This window comes from Ammospiza caudacuta, chromosome 1 (genome assembly GCF_027887145.1).
Source record: "Ammospiza caudacuta isolate bAmmCau1 chromosome 1, bAmmCau1.pri, whole genome shotgun sequence".
NCBI classification, from domain to species: Eukaryota; Metazoa; Chordata; class Aves; order Passeriformes; family Passerellidae; genus Ammospiza; species Ammospiza caudacuta.
This window is the reverse complement of record NC_080593.1, coordinates 5,888,245-5,904,612: the sequence shown is the minus strand read 5'-3', so window position 1 is coordinate 5,904,612 and position 16,368 is coordinate 5,888,245. Positions and strand designations below refer to the sequence as shown.

Here is a 16,368-nt window from a genome sequence, read left to right as displayed (position 1 = left end):
ATGTAAAAAATACTGTATTCTATTGACAGGTCACATTCCCTACATTCCTCCATTTCCTGATCAGTATCTATGGTTAAGTCTTTGGTAATTACAGCGTTTACTACTGGAAATGGCATGTAGGCTTTAACTGCAGCCCGAGTGTTTAACCTGATTTTCACCTGAAATGACTGAGATTGTTTTCAGCGCCCGCAGCACTCTGAACGTTCGTAAGGCTGAGACATTGCCCAGGTCCACAAATTCAGTTATGTATCTGTAACAAGGGAAAGTCACACACAGACAATGACAAAACACCAGCCAAAAAAACAACAATCAAAGGGACAAAGAGAGACAGAGAAAGAATCACTTGTAGCTGAGAGCCAAAACGTAAGGATCAGGGCGTCTTACCTGGGATTACTGAAATAGTTTTTAAAGCTCTCAATACCCTGAAAGTCCGAAGAGGTGAAACACTGCCTACATTCACAAATTCTCCTACATACCTGTAGAATTAAGTCACAGTTATTTGGAATTATACAATAGAGTATGAGACTTGTCTGAATGTAGAAAGCATTCATACACAGTGGGAGTGAACGCAGCCAAATGAGAGGTGCATCCACTTTTCAGGCTGCTCTTTGATGCCATTTGCCCCAGGTTTTTATTAGTGCACATAATTTCAAATGCCACTTGAACTATTAAACTTCTTTATTAGGCATCCATCCTTTAAAACTACTGGGTGAACTCTGTTATTGTGCTGTTCAGCCATAAATGCTTTCAAGATTTTACCATCATGTAGTTGAACAAAAAAATAAAATTCTTTACATTATTGGAAATATTAAGAGTTATTTTGCTGCTTCAAATACTCAAGCAATTTTCACATAATAGCTTCTGAAAACTACATATAGAACAACATAGCAAAATAGTTCAAACATTTCGACTGGGTTATTTAGTTTAAGATGCTGTAGTTCTGTGGTAAAGCAAATTTTAGTTTCAAGAGATGCTTTAAATTGTATTTTGTTTTATATTTCAATTTCATGCCCTTTGGCTGTGGGAAGATGGAGTCTAAATGAATATAACTGCCATCCTACTAAAAATTCTTTATCATTAAAATACCAGTCCCAGCTGTTCCCTGCCATGCCTCTCTTGGTCATCCTGGAGACTCATCACATCCGAGCTAAACGTTCCCAGGAGGGAGCATTCCAGTCATGGAATGAGCTTCATTTAATCAGTGTTGTACAAAATTATTTCCTCCCAGTCTGTATGCAGAAAAACCATAGTCACCACTGTATCCTCAGAAAAAAAAGAGATCTTAGACCCTTGAATTTTGCTTCTAAAATCCTACCAGATCTCATTCAACTGCCCTACTTCTCTGGGGCCTTTGTTTCTAAATGTTACAAAAAACACTCACCTGGTTATTTTAAAAAGCCTGCTTAAATGGCGTTTGTCCAAAGGCCCCTGGGGAGGACAAAGCATCCTCTCCATATCTACTAATCCAGATTATAGCCTGGAAGAAAAACATTGCTTCTCTTCATAATCTCACAGGGGAGTCTGGGCAATGATTTACCTGTTTCCTCCCCAGCTTTACCCTGTGCTTCTCTCCCAAATTCTTCTTCAGCATGAAAAGTGGAGGAAAAAACTAATTTGGGGAGAAGCACTAGGATGCGAATATGGTTTTGCTGACCAGAGATTTGTAAAAACACACTATAAATATGTGAACAAGCTTATGAAGCAGATAATAGTGCTGCTTATAGTCAATTAGGATTTATTTTGGTCTTTTGTTTTGATTAAAATGCTGCTGACCAGTTCTTCTGTACCAGGGAGTGAGAAGTAGCTGGAATTCCTATGCTGAATTTTCCCATTAGCCAGGGAATCATTTACTGCCTTTAAGATTCTGACATGGCACTTCCCAACCCAGAGCAGCCTCTATCTCATCTGTCCTGGAAAGAGGAAGGCACTAGTCTGGGAGAGAGGGATCTAAACAAGGGCAGGTTCATAATTTCCTTTGAACCCATCCCTGACCCCAGAGAGGGTCACAAGCCATGGCTGTGTCTGCTGGCACAGGACAGGAGCAAAGCCCTGGAGACCTGCAGCACGTCTTATTCTCCAGTGTGCTATTTAAAACAACCCTCTGTGGCCAAATCTGTGCTGTTTCTGCCCAAAAGAGAAGACAAGAAGCTATTTTGCAACAACTCTAAAGCAAATTATGGCCTTCCCACTGCAGAACCCATCAGTGAAATAATTGTATTTTCTGTTAGCTCAAAACCCTCAGTCCATCTGAATCTCATGGCCCCTTATCAGAATCCTCCATTTTGAATTCCCAGCCCATCTTTGTTTGCAGATACAGAAATACCTCTGGCAGCACACAGGCTACAAGCAAAGACAACACCAGAGTTACCTGTGTGATCCATCTTACTTTAAATTACTTGCAAATTGGATTTGTATGAAGGCTAAATCGTATCAGAATAGATTCCATTATCCAAGTCTCTGTACTATCTGCTGCTTGCATTCTTGGGAAGGAGGTTTCATTGTACATATGAAGATCATATTGCAGCCACTTTTAACTCTCTCACTGCTGCCCATGGGCTCAAGGAAACACTTTTCCATTTCTTTTTTTATTCCAGAATTCCATTTATTTTTCTGTTCTTAAAAGCTTGAGATAATATTTCCTAAAGTAAGAAACAATAGGAATGGATTCTGGTTCTGAAGGAAAATAGTTTTATATTAAGAAGTCCGATAGTTCACAGCTGTAGGTCCCCCTGTTTTAGGGATGTTCTAACTAAGATGTGAAATATCATTTGGAAAGAAAATCAAAAGAAGTTAGGAAAGAAAGCACAGAATCCCAAGCCTCTTACAAGAAAAGGATTTAAGAATTTTTCATGATTCTTGGGCTGGAGAACTGAGTGGCCAATAAAGTCTAGAATTAGAAAATAAAAAAAAAGGGGGTAAACCCACAACCTGTGGGCACCAAATCCTGGTTCCTACCAAGAGGGAGTGAGCAATTCCCCTGTGGGTTACTGTCCACCTCAAGGTCTGCGCAAACATTCTCATCTTTCCTGCTCCCTATATCCCAAACATCCAGAGATGATGTAGAGACAATTTAAGGGGTGTTCAGACCATGTCTCCCACTGACTGTTCAGACCTGAATTTCAGTCTGAGATGCCCCCAGAGCTGGGGGAGATGCCTCAACCTCTGCCCAAGCTGAGAAGATGAGGAGAAGCAGATCCATGATCAAAGCTGGAATCTGTGGCTCCTCTTGTCCTTTTCTCTGCTCCTTTCTACCCTCCTGTCAGAAATCTCTTTCCTTCTAGAAAAGTGAGAACCCTTGCACAGAAATTCTCCACACAGTCCTGAATTCTGACACCTACAAATAAACTCACATCCTAACTCACAAACAGATGGGTGATTATACCCTGCTTTTACCACCTGCCTGATGGACAGGAGACAGGAGAGCAGGATGGTGACTCTGTGGTGTTGTCCTGCCACTAAAAGTTGCAGGAGAATTGCACTTAGCAATGCTTGAGGAAAAGTTTAGCTGTGAAAAATACCAACTGTGTGCTGACCTCCAAAAGATTCTCCCCATCTGCACTGATTTGTTTTTTTAAAGGCTTATCATAGTGGCCAGATGTCAGTTCAGCCAAATCCATAGGAATGCAGCAACAGATACCAGGACCTGGCCTAGGGCTGGCTTAGATCCAAAGCCTACTGAAATAACTGGGAGTGCTCCTGAGCAAGTTCACTTAGGATTTACACACCTTCAAGCTGTTCTGCTGCTAAGAACCACAGAATTATAAAATATCTCAAGTTATGGGAAGGGACCTATAAGGATAAAGAGGGCAATTCCCTGCTCCTCACTGGACTACCAAAAGTTAAACCAGATGACCAAAAGCATCATCCAGTGTCTCCTCAAATACTGGTCTTGATCCTTGTGCCCTGACAGAGTTGTGCTTTCAACTTCAGTGGCCCTCACTGGTGTTTTAGCTAATTTTGTTTGAATTTTCTCTCCTGATTTTGGTTCCATTCAAATTTCACAGCCCCTGGAGTTCAGCTCAGATGTTGGTGTTAACACACTTGAATCTCACTTAATGCTGTGAATTATGGGGGTTAAAGATAGCACGAAGAACTAACCTAAACCCAGAACTGAATACAGGTATCATTAAGCAGAAAAAAAAAAAAAAAAAAAAACAAAAAAAAACAGGGAGATCAGATCAGATACCTCTGTGTTTAGGAAATGGAGTCTTTTAGGCATCTCTACCAGCTTTCAGTTCAAGATGGCACTCATTCTTTGTACAATTTTCTCTTTTGTGACTATGAAGAAATGTGGATTTCTCTCGTAGCTGGAGTACTGACAGTGTCAGACCTCTGCCTTTGGCTAGAGCTTGGGCTGACCCTGAGTCCCCTGTGAGTGCTGGCTGACTGCTTCTCTACCCCTGTGTATTTTTAGCTGTCTGGATGTTGCAAATCCATCACCTTCTTCACAGCACCAGAACCCCACGTGTCCTCAATGAACTCTAACAATCTAGGCAGAAGCATCCAGCTGAAGGGGAATATAATGGTGGGGGCCAAATTTCTATTTCCAAGATATACAAGTTTCAGAGGACTACAAATTAATTCTCTGTAGTAAAATAGTAATTACTTTCCAGGTGAAAAGGGTTTGTGAAAACAGGGATGTGAAAACAGCCCTGATGATGTGATGGATAGATAGAGTATAAGTAGGGATTTAAATACGTGGGTATTCAGTCACACTTACAACATTTTCTATTCAGGGGTCTGGAGCTTCCCAAAACTACATTAGATAGGCAGATATTATTATAGATATTTTACAAACAGATCTCTCTGTGGAGCACAGAGAGTGTAAATAATTTCTCCAAAATTGTGTGGTGAATACAGAGAACAGAACTGAGAATTCCTCTGACTTCTTCCTCTGAAACTACTCAGGATAAAAATCCTCCTTCCTAATACACTTCAGACCTTTCTCATTTTCAGTAAAATTTGAGTGAAGAAAAAAAAAAACCACAACATCCAGACAACCATTTAAAAAGTTCTATTGCATATAACTCTCTTGAAAAATATAAAGGAGTGCTACTTACGCCATGACAATAACACTGAAATCCAGCCAGTTCCATGGATCCCGAAGGAAGGTGAATTCTGTCATGCAAAATCCTCTTGCCAATATTTTTATCAATGACTCAAAAGTGTAAATGCCAGTGAAAGTGTACCTGGGGAACAGAGTGACCAAAGAAGAAAGAGAATTAGCAAGCAGCAGACAGCTGAAACTGCAGGAGCACAATTCTGGGGCTGCTCGTGTGAGTCACAGCTGCAGCACTGGGCTGTGCATGAGCAGCCTTGTGTGTGGACCAAGGAGCAGGTAAGGAACAGCAAAATACTCAGGACAGTCTCAGAATGAAGATAATTTCCAGCACAAGGTGTCCCTTGATGAATCCTCACTCATTAAGTCAAGCATGGACATGACACTGCTGAGCTGGGCTGTGGGACTTCTGAACCTCCGATGTCTCCAGTGGACCAAGAGTGGATTAGCGAACCATGGAATGGTTTGGATGGGAAGAGATCTTAAAAATCATCTCCTCCAACCCCCTTGCCATGAGCAGGAAATCTTCCACTAGACCAGGCTGATGAGAGACCCATCCAACCTGGTCTTGAGCACTCCCAGGGATGGGAAGTCCACGACCTCTCTGGGCAGCATTATGGCACACTCCTTGTTTTTCCAGCTGGGAGGAGGGTGGTTGTTCCCTTCACATCTCTTCCTGCCCAAGATATTTTGGAGATTAAAAAAATGCCACCACTTGTTTTTATCAGCCAGAAAGGGTAACTCTCCTTCAACTTCCCCTGCGTTTCACTATCCCTGGCAAATCCCACCAGCCTTGAGAATTAAACAACAAAATGCCCTCACTCAAAAGTAATTGAAAAACTCCCACCTGACTACTGTATGTAGTAATTTTTACCTGCCTGACAGTAAAGGAGACAAAAGGGTAGTTTTTTTTCCCCCTAGTAAATTAAGTTTTTACCAACAGCCTCTTGACTGTGACGATCTGGGCTAGAACATAGATCTTACCTTTCATAATAAAGATGACACTTGTAATAAAATTTAGCCAAATCTCTGTGGAGGACAATAATGCCTTTGATTTACAGTTCTCGGATCTGTACTCACCCAGGGCTCTACCTGCCATCAGAGACAGAGTTCAGGGCATACAACAACTCTGTTTTAATGTTGCTGCCCACGACACCTAGCCCAATGGACTGGGTATTCTAGGCCATATCTTAACAAATAAATAAATGTTTAGTGTCTACCATGGGCATTCCCTACCCCTTTTCTCCTAATGAAGATGCAGATGATACCAAAGCCTATTAAAAAACCTCAAACACCTCAAATCCACTAAAACACAAATCTCATAAGTCATGATGTGAAGGGCTGTCACTGGAAGCACTGACTTGTGTTTTCTGTTCAGTGCTAAACATCAATTGGTGCCATCACACATTAAAAAAAAAATTGTAACAGTTCAGATTCCTGTTTGGTAGAAAAAAGGTGTGAGCAATTGAAAGTGGCAATATAAGGAAGAGCATTATGTATAAAATATATTTAGCTCTATTACACTGAACTGCAACTGGTCAAATACACAGACATCATGCCCTCCTGCCATTGTGTTACACTGTAGTGCTTCTCACAGGTTATAAAATCTCAGTGCGTTTCATCTTAAAATGGGGATTAGCCTGACAGTTTGGGTGCAGCAGTGGGCATTAAATGTGCCTCACAGCTCCTCTTTGACCATATACCTGAGCATTATCTTGTACCCAATTTTTTCACAGCTCCTATTTAGCTTTGCTCTGGTATTTCGAATATAGGTCACCCATGTGACAGTCTCTTTAAGCATGTGTACTTAGTAATACACACAGAAAACACATGCAAAGAACTAAAAAAAAAAATACTTAACAGTACATAAGCTCATTAAAATGATAAAGCACTTGTATTTATTCAGCATGTCAGATGGGTTTAATTGATTGTATAATCATCGTCTAATTCTAAATGGATCGGGGAAAGTCCTCCAGCAACTGAACAGCTTCTTTAACAACAAAAGTCAGGGTTCTTAAAAAAATTTAATGGGGGAAAGTTGAATTGATTCCTTTTTTTTTTCAAAATGGTAAGAAAAATGCTTTAAAGGAAGATCTAGGACAAATATTTGCACAAGGTTATTCTTCTATCCCTTGTGAGTCTCTGAAACAGCAGAACAAAATGGATTAAATGTATCTTCTCCAAATCCAATATTAATCAATTTGAATTACAGTTCATTGGGTTATTTTGCTCCTCCAAAGTACTTGACTTTGATTTCATTCCATGCACTTGAGGAGGAAAAGCTGAGAGATATGAGGGGACACAGGAGAAGAGGAAACATGGAAGGATTCGCTCCATGCTGCATGAGTCCATCTGCATTTCTGCTCTACGTTTTCTGCATGCTCTGCTTGATGCACTGATAAAATCACCCACATTCTCCTGCTTGCAGAAGACACAATATTATCATTTATGGCATTTCCTTCCAGAATGTTTGAATTCCCAGCTGAACACCAACTGGCCAAATTTTGATGAGATCATCACGTGGATGAGATGTCTGTGATTCAGCAGAAAACATCGTGGCAATGGTTATGAAAGTTTTCAATAGGAGAAGGACAACATCAGGGGAAAGGACAGCCACAGACACACTTGAGGGTACCACACTATACATGAAACATCCTGGGATTAAAATGTTATTGTGATGGGATGAAATATTTGGTTCAGTGCTGCCTATAATTAGTAATTTATGGCCTAGAAGATGTGCCCTGCATGATTTTGTGGAACCTAAATAAGGGCATTTTACTGTCTTTTCTTACAGCCCTGGGTAGACCAACCACCAGGCTATGAAACAGCAGATGGCATTTATCATATGTCAGTCAAAAATAAAAAGTGTGTTCTGATTGGTTCAATGAGCCAAAATAATTGTTTAATGCACTGTAGGTTGATTAGCTTGTGCATCTGGTATCTGTTTCTGAAAGGAATATTTTTAAGCAACTTAAAGAAATGAAATGGGTTTTCATTTCACTGAGGTCCCTTAACCTCTTGAAAAATTAATTTTAAAACCCACAACAATAAAACATAGCCCCCTTCATGCAGCACCTTTGCTATTTTTCCTGAAGGCTTGTCAAGCTAAAAAGACAGGAATTCTCATAGAGGTGTTCCTAGCTAATTTAATGCTCATAAAGTATTCCTGCCAATGATTACAGGGGAACACTTCTCATGCTGTGCTCAGTCCAAAAGGAAGTTTTACTTCCATTAAGTTTCAGATCAAGGATAGAAGTTAGTCAGTTCAGGAACTATTCCCTGAAATAATTCAACTTAAGCTCCATCAGCCTATTCTGATGTGTCCAACCATCAAATCTGTTGCAAGGGAACTGTGGAAGGCTGACAAGTTTCAAACAGGGTTGTCCTCAATACGTGATTTCATCCAGATGTGGCACGAAAGGTGCCTTTGGCAATAAGCATGAGATTCATGGACTAAAAATATTTACTTTGCTTACTAAGGGAGTTTTCACAGGCTAAAAGAACTACCTGGAAAAACATTTTGTGAGGGCAGACACCACAGTCAGTAAAGAAAGAAATTGGACAATAGCAAACAAGATGCAAACAAGAACACAACAAAAGGAAGAGGAAGGCTGAGGTGAGGATGGGGCAGCTGTAGAGGATACTTACTCAACATATTTATTCCATGACGGAGTCTCTGATTGTGCCATGAACACACAATTAGTTAAAATAGTGCACATAATAAACATACTGAACAATGTAAAGAGGCAAATTAAGGAAAACAAAGTATTTGATACAAGACTTCATAAATTTTTGTCTTTTTACACAAGATGTGACAGCTCAATCACAATTTGCAAGTTGCTTCAAGAACTATAAGCATTTGTTTGCAAGTGCATTGGGAGACAAATAATTATATAAACATAGAAAAATAAAGGAATCTTTCCTGCTTTTTTTTTTTCTTTTCCTATATCTTTTAAACATACTTTATACAGTAAACAAAAGTACTGACTCTGCAGTCCTTTGAAAGTACAATACCCCAAATTTACAGCTGTGCTGGTCAGATGACAATGTGCATAGGTGCACAACTTTGTATGAAAAGAGGGATTAGTCTCATTTAAGTATCCACAGAAAAACCTGCGTCTGCAAATTCCCACTTCATTTTTTATCCTGAAACATTTCTCAGGCAGTAGGAGAAAGTTACAAATCTGGTCTTTCTAATCTCTTTAATGGGCTTGAGATCTCGCTTTCAGCATAAAGTTTCACCAAAAGCAAGTATGAGTTTCAGAGCACTGATTTTAAGGCTTGGTCTGCAAACCTGCTGGGCAAATAGGCAGCCTTGGTCTGCAGGGCTCTCTGCCTCTGCTGGGGGACCAGATTCCCTATTTGGAGGCTAAAACAAACCTCCCAAGTGCACAGTTCACACACTTTGCTGCTAAGCTGAAACCATAAACATAAAAAGCACCCTAAATCAAATTCCTGAAATTGAAAACATAATTCACTGGATGGCTCTCCTAAAAGCACATGCCACTTTCTGTAAAAAAATTACAAAATATGATGGGATTCTCCTGCATCAACAACTGGCCCATGCAACCAGGAAAATCTAACTACAGAAGATAAGGGCAAAGGAAAACAGTCAACAGGCAGGGACCCTGTTTTTCCCTGTTGACCACAGGGAATATAAGTAAAACCCAAAAATAAATTTCTTTTGCCTTTTTTTGAAAAGATTAAAAAAAAAAAAGTTTGGTTTGGTTTGGGTTTTTTCATCTCTGTAGTTGATCCTGTTTGTGTTATTTTTTGTTTGAGAATAGTGATTGAAGGATTTAGTTCCAAACCTACGTCCTGAAATGTTTGCATTAAATTTATCCTCTTGCAGAGACAAAAATCTCTGCTGAATACAGAGTGGAACGTTTTCCAATGGGCCACATAAGCAACTGCGAGGTTAAATTGGTAGTAACCAACCTGAGGATTCCCCAGGGCCACCACAGAAGGCAGTAATTGAACTCACAGGGACTGCTCATGTCACAGACATCTTCCACTTCTGGGCCAACACCTCCTACTGAAGGGCTGCCAAGGATGTCTGATACCTGCTCACATTTGCTCACATCAGCTTCAGATATATTTCTGTAAGTTTTGTCATTCTTGCTAACATAATTATTAAGTTCCAGCTAGACTAGAAAACATTGGATTACTTTTTCAACTCTAGTGAAGTGCTGTGGATGAAGCACAGGAAAGCAGAGTGCTATCTTCAGACCATGTCAAACAAATAGCATGTTTCAATTCCAAGCAAATAAACTCCTCTATTGGTATTTAGGGTCACTGGTTTGATCTCTATATGCCTGTTTCCTTGTGATACAAACTGAATCTAACAGCTTTCCCAAATGCTTTCTTACAGGCAGGTGTCATCATCTCCTTATTCAAGCACCAAAGAGAACAAACCAGAGAGCACAGGTTGAAAACGTAAGGGTCAGCTCTGGGACAAAAAACACACTACAAATTCAATCTGGGTTTCATCATCAAACTGAAAACTACAAAGAACATGAAAGAATGAAACATTTCAGCTGGTTATGCACCAAAATTAGTGGTCTGTGTTAAATTAGAAAGAGAAAACAGAAATCCCCACAGAATGAAAATTAGCATTCCTACCTGAAATCGAATGCAATTGTCTGCATTAGAAAAAGTTCATGATGATGATGATCTACTCAGAAAGGACAAAGCAAAGAAGATAAAACTGAGATAAGCTGTATTAGCAGCATTGCCCATTCCCTGTCTTAAAATTGCTATTAAATCAAATTTTCCAAACCCTACAAACTAAATATACTAAGCCACTCCTCAGGATCCTTTCTGCAATAAATTAAGCCTATTATTTCCAATTTGAGGTTACAGAATAGCCTTTGCACAAACCGATTCTAAAAGTTATAAATTTTATCTCCTAGCACAAAGATACTGAGTCAAATGCAGCACACTTCTATTCTAGACTTCATTATGATGGATAATTGTTAATTAGCAGACTGAATACTAGAGGCTCTTTAGGTGATCATTGCCAAATTACATATAACATGTGCAAGCAAAGGTTAGTCCCAATGAATAGAATGTATAATTGGTGCTTCACACGATCTCATTTTGCCTTATGGAAAGTGTGCAAAATAGGATGGGAGGAAAGCTGCAAGCAGAAAATATGGACAAAGATTGGAAATTCTGTAAGAAGATTATTTTTCTTTTTCTGATGCACCAGAATCCATGATTCTAGCACCAAGGAAGGTCATTTTTACCAAAACTCCAGCCTGGATGAGTGGTAAAGTGAGAAAAACTAGCTATAAAACCTAGAAAAACTAGAAATTAGAATTGCTACAGATTTTATACAGACTAGCAAACTGCTTGGAGAAACCAAGGACACCACAGAATGGCCCTTAGCTTGCAGGCAAGAAGGGGAGGAGCCTTAAAAACACAGGGCATCAAGGAAATGTTATCAGTAATTTAATCTCATTAAAAGGTGGAGATAGTTAATAAAGGTGTTAACAATAGCTAATAATGATGCAGAAGACAGAAAGTGTTCCTCCCATTGGGGATAAAATCCTCCATGTCCTCTGGGACAGGAATGGAGCAGGGCCACCTTCTGGGCAGCCATGTGGGCCTGTACCATCCATGAGGCCTTATGGACCCTGAATAAGAGGAGAAATACCTAGAAGGGGTTTAAAGACACATTATTAGTTGTAATAAACATTACTAGGAGGCTGTGGGAGTTTTTCCCCTTGGAAGGGTGTATTTTTGAAAGACTCTATTGCTCAGTTTTGGCTGGATGAGCAGTGAACACATAGCATCTATCCTGCCAGACATCTCAGAGGAAGAACTCCACATACAGCCACTTAACCAGGAACTGTGACCCCCACAGCTTCTTTATGGGGTGATTTTACTCTGTCCTCTCTATTCTGTTCCACTGTTGGCCTTCATGGTGCACTCAATGGCTGGGAATTGAAATATGGTATCCACTAAAGAAGCTGCTACAGATATTTACGTGACAGGGCAGCATTTGCTAATGGTCCTTTTAGGCTTTTGCCCTGGGGAAAATGAAGATTGCTTGATTACAGTCACGCAAGAGGATAGCTCTGGGTCCCAGGCCCATGTCTGGGATATTATCTGCTTCAGTACCTGCGGGTTTGGGCTCCTTTCTGCCTGGGATATCGACTGCCTGCTCAGCCACTTGGCCTTTGTATTTCAGGTTGATACAAAAGGTCTTTATTGACAGAAAACAAATCAGCGCCTAATGCAGAATCTTCCTTGTCTCACTGGGACTGGAGTTTTTGTCTCTTTCCTGTGCCTGCCAAAGACTGAGCTGTTGGATCTCTCAAAATTATCAGCACAAGGTGATAATTTCTGTCTTTCTGGATGGAGCTAAACTCACGTTTGCATTGAGACCTGCCACTCCCAAAATCTTACACTCCTTATCTGACCATATTCCTTTCCTGACAGATATTTTAAATGCTCTCCTCTGTGGTCTTTATCCTTGGAAATAATGTGATAAGGATTTCTTAATTATTTATCCTCTGTTCAACTGCTACCAATGGCACGTAGCTCCTGTGCTACACATTCCTGTGAGTTCTTGGCTTCACCAAACAATGTAGAAAAAAGGGAGGAGAAGACAGAACAAACTCCAAAACTGAAGGCAATACTCTCAATTTGTTTCTAAGCAGCTCAATTTTCAGATTCTTACTTTAGCCACACCTGGGTAAATGCATTGACCTTGATTAACTTCAGCAAGGCTGTGCTGAGGGAACTGTGCCTAAAAAACTTGGTGGGGCTCTGGGTATGCAGCAGCATGTGCTGCATGGTGTGCACACATAATCTGATCCACCAGCTCATCTCTCTGCAGAATTCTACAATGTATTCTTAGTAACCATAATAATATCTTGGCTGATAACACATATTCATTTTTGCATAGAATTATTGCAATCAGAAGCTTCACCTGTTTGTCCTTTTGATGGAATATCTATAGTATCACCTTTTCTTTTTCTCCTCCCTGGATGGAGTGGGAATCTAATTTATTTCCCTATTTGTTTTCCCTGAAATTTGATAATTAACCAATCTTTTTAAGATGCTACCTATTTAGTATTCATTTATTCTCTGTGGTGGACATGAGCATTGCAGATGAGGGACTTCCATCACTAAAACATGACAGAATGATCAGAGCAGCATGTGAAGCCTTTGAATTATCACTGCCTGGTCTCCCATGTGCACCCCAGAGAAAGCAGCCAAGTCATGAAAAAAGGTGTGTTTTTAGTAATGTTCACACAAAGCTGAACATTTGGGTCAGTTTGGCCTTCCAGAGAGATGTGACTATGTCAGAATATAATGCTTCTGGGGTTGTGTGAAGAAAACAGGCCAAAACCAACCACTGCAGCCTGTCTTGCATGACTTCAGAACCAGAGCTACAGGAAATCGGGCATTGCACTTCCATTGAAAGGTCCAGCAGGACAGCCTGTGCCTTTATTCGTTTTTGGATAACATATCCAAGTAAACAAACTAGAAAAGAATTCGCAAAACAATTTTTGAAATATTCTGTTTCAGAAGGAAAAAAAAATCAGATCTGAAGCAGTTCAGAATTAAATTGTGTCTCCAGACAGTGTCACAGAGTTTTACCTCTGGGAGGGATTGCTGAAGGGCTTTGGTAGCAAAGCTCTCCATCAGTGTAGATTTCCCCTGGTTGCCTTCCTTTCTGAGGTACTACACCCACTTTCCCTTCAGTAAATATGATCAGTCCCTTCCCATCTTTTAATTCTGAGTAAACTCACCAGACTCTCCAGTGCAGTTCACATTCTCTGATGCCAGCAGTGTGATACAGTCATTTTTATAGCTCACATAACAATATAAAATGAAACAAACTGAAAATCCGAGTGCATTTCTGCTTGTGCAGGCAAATTCAGCCAGAAGATTTAAAACAGCTTAATGAAATAAAATGGTTTCTGACTTCCATCCATCTGTGTTTAAAACCCATATAAAATACATGAGGAGGAAAATCAACAGAAAGGATATGAATGTACCAAAATTTTAATTGCTGCTCTTCTGATTGGATGGAAAGGACTAAGTATGTACAAGGCAGGAGTGGCACTAAATCGAAAGATTGTCTTCCCTTTGTTCAGTACTATAAATGTCTGGAAAACAAAACAGAAAATGAGAACATTCAGTATTTGCATTTATGCTCAGCTTTTCCAGCCCACATCCCACTGGGAAATTCCTGCCAGCATCCCATAGTTTTCCCCCCCTCCCAAGACCCCCAAAATCCTTCTCACTTGGTGAAAAGTTTTGTCCAAGGCCTTCCCTACAGAACTGACTGTCCTGTTGTAATATCCCACATATTTTTTTCTTTGTTCAACCCTTAGTGGGTCCTGTGTCATCACCTCCACCATGGGGCTGGGAATAGAGCAGAATTACCTTCAAAAATAAAAAATTACCTGGAGACTGAAATGTAGGGGAAGAAATTATGTTATGCTCTTCTTCCCAGGTGCTGCAGATCTCACTATTTTTGTACTTTGAACACTTTATTGCTCTCAATTTTGTCTCACCAAGCAAAAAGTTGTAGGAGGCACAGTTCACAGTTCCACACCAGGATCTGGCACTGAAGCACTCTCATTGTGCTCAGATGAATATGGCCAGAGAAAAACAATTCTCTGAGTTATCTTAAACCAAAAACAAAAGTGAATTGATGCTGACCCAATTTGCAGAGCTCTGAAGATGCCCCACCAGGCACAGAGGAACTAATATTCTCTCAGAGACAGAACTGAGACACCCAATATATAAAATCTAAGCAATTCACACACCTTGAGTCTAAAAACTTCATGGCACTAAAATTGCAAATCCATATCCTGTTGCTTATGCCCAGGGATAGCAGGAAAATTAAAAGGTAAATTAATTCTGGCCCTTCCAGGGAAGTAATCTGTTTGTCTTTATCCATTTAACTTTTGTTCTGTAGCTCTAACACCTATCTCTACACTGCTTTAATAGAAGTACCATTATGGTCACATTAATTCATTGTTTACAGGAAATAGCACAGCCCAAAATCAGGAACAGCAGTACCTGAAAAAACTGGAAGCCGCCTAAAAAAACAAAGGGCTTCCAAGCTTTATTTTGTCCTCTGTTTTGTGAAATGCTTGGAAAGAGGAATGAACTGTAGTAAGCAACCAGCCCAGCTCTGCTGTCAACAGCCTTTTCACAGAAGCTGTTTGCACTGCTGTGGCTTTGCTCCAGCCTGCACGTGATCCCTCATCAGGTGATGCTCGCTTTGGGACTAAGTTCACCATTCTGCAAAGTGCCAGCACTGCACATGCCGCTCACACCTCCCTCCTGCTCTGTTTTGGTCATCTCAAATGGAGTTTTGCTCTTCCTCAGCAGGAGCAGAGCCACTGCTCTCCAGGAACGGTTGTGGAGGTGCCTCCTGCTCTTGTGCAGAGTGCTCGCACAAGGCTCAAGTCACCCAGAAGCCCTTAACATTAAGGGGCTTAAGTGATAAACAACAGACCTGTGAAGGCACAGCTCATGCAGAAGGCAAGATAGGGCAGATATCTGGCTTAAATTAACTCAGCCCGTGCTCTGCTTGTTTCAGATATTGTATATTCATTCTCAGGGTTATCTGAGAACACACAAGTTTAAATTATGCTTTTTATTCCTCTCTGCCCTCCTGCTTAGATGTTTTCTGGGAGCCCTGTTCATGCCAACGTTCTGATCCCTAATCTGGGAAAGAATTGTTTTTACTTTTTGTAGAAAGATAACAAGCAGAGCACCCAAATCAGAGGTCATGCTTTAGCTTTGGGTTGGCGCTCACCTTGCGATCATTGTAGAAAGGGTCAATGTCCTCCAAGGGCTCCCCAATGAGCTCTGGAGAAACAGTCCCATAGATATCAGGCAGCTTCTTGCAAGCCTGCAAGTCGAACTGAGGCTGAGGCTTCTCTTCCTCGCCCAGCTGCTCTCTGTATTCCTGCTTGGCATTCCTGGCCAGCTTCTCTGCAATTCGCTTCTCGATGGCAGCCAAGGACTCGGGCGTGAACCGGTGGAAGCTGTTAGTACCCGGTGGTAACAAGAAGTCAGCCATCTTTTCATCCTGCTTTGTCTTTACTGGTCTTTACTCCTAGTAGTGGAAACAGCTGGAATTAAAAAAGTTATCAGAAGTTAGTGGCGCGAGGAAAGCGAGAAGAACAAAGCCAGCAGAATGGAAAAAAAACCCTCACCAAACTCAACCCCCAAGTAACTCATTATATATTATCAGGAAGCTCTTCATCTGTTTTTATGTGGTTAATAGAACATCAAGGAAAACAAAAATGACTGAAATTGTAATTTCAATA

General features: G+C 40.5%; 1 protein-coding gene across 4 annotated transcripts in view; it reads right to left on the bottom strand.

Moving 5' to 3' along the window:
* The window catches only part of LOC131556924 (sodium channel protein type 5 subunit alpha-like), a 178,515-nt gene extending 162,397 nt beyond the window's left edge, over nt 1–16,118 (bottom strand). For all 4 annotated transcript variants that reach the window (XM_058803871.1, XM_058803862.1, XM_058803879.1 and 1 more), the window contains exons 1-5: nt 15,852–16,118; nt 14,066–14,184; nt 8,708–8,797; nt 5,061–5,189; nt 159–250 (exon numbers count right to left, since the gene is read on the bottom strand). In XM_058803871.1, coding sequence (XP_058659854.1) covers nt 159–250; nt 5,061–5,189; nt 8,708–8,797; nt 14,066–14,184; nt 15,852–16,118 — 697 coding nt within the window. The remainder of the gene's footprint in view (nt 1–158; nt 251–5,060; nt 5,190–8,707; nt 8,798–14,065; nt 14,185–15,851) is intronic.
* Nucleotides 16,119–16,368: the final 250 nt, after the last annotated feature.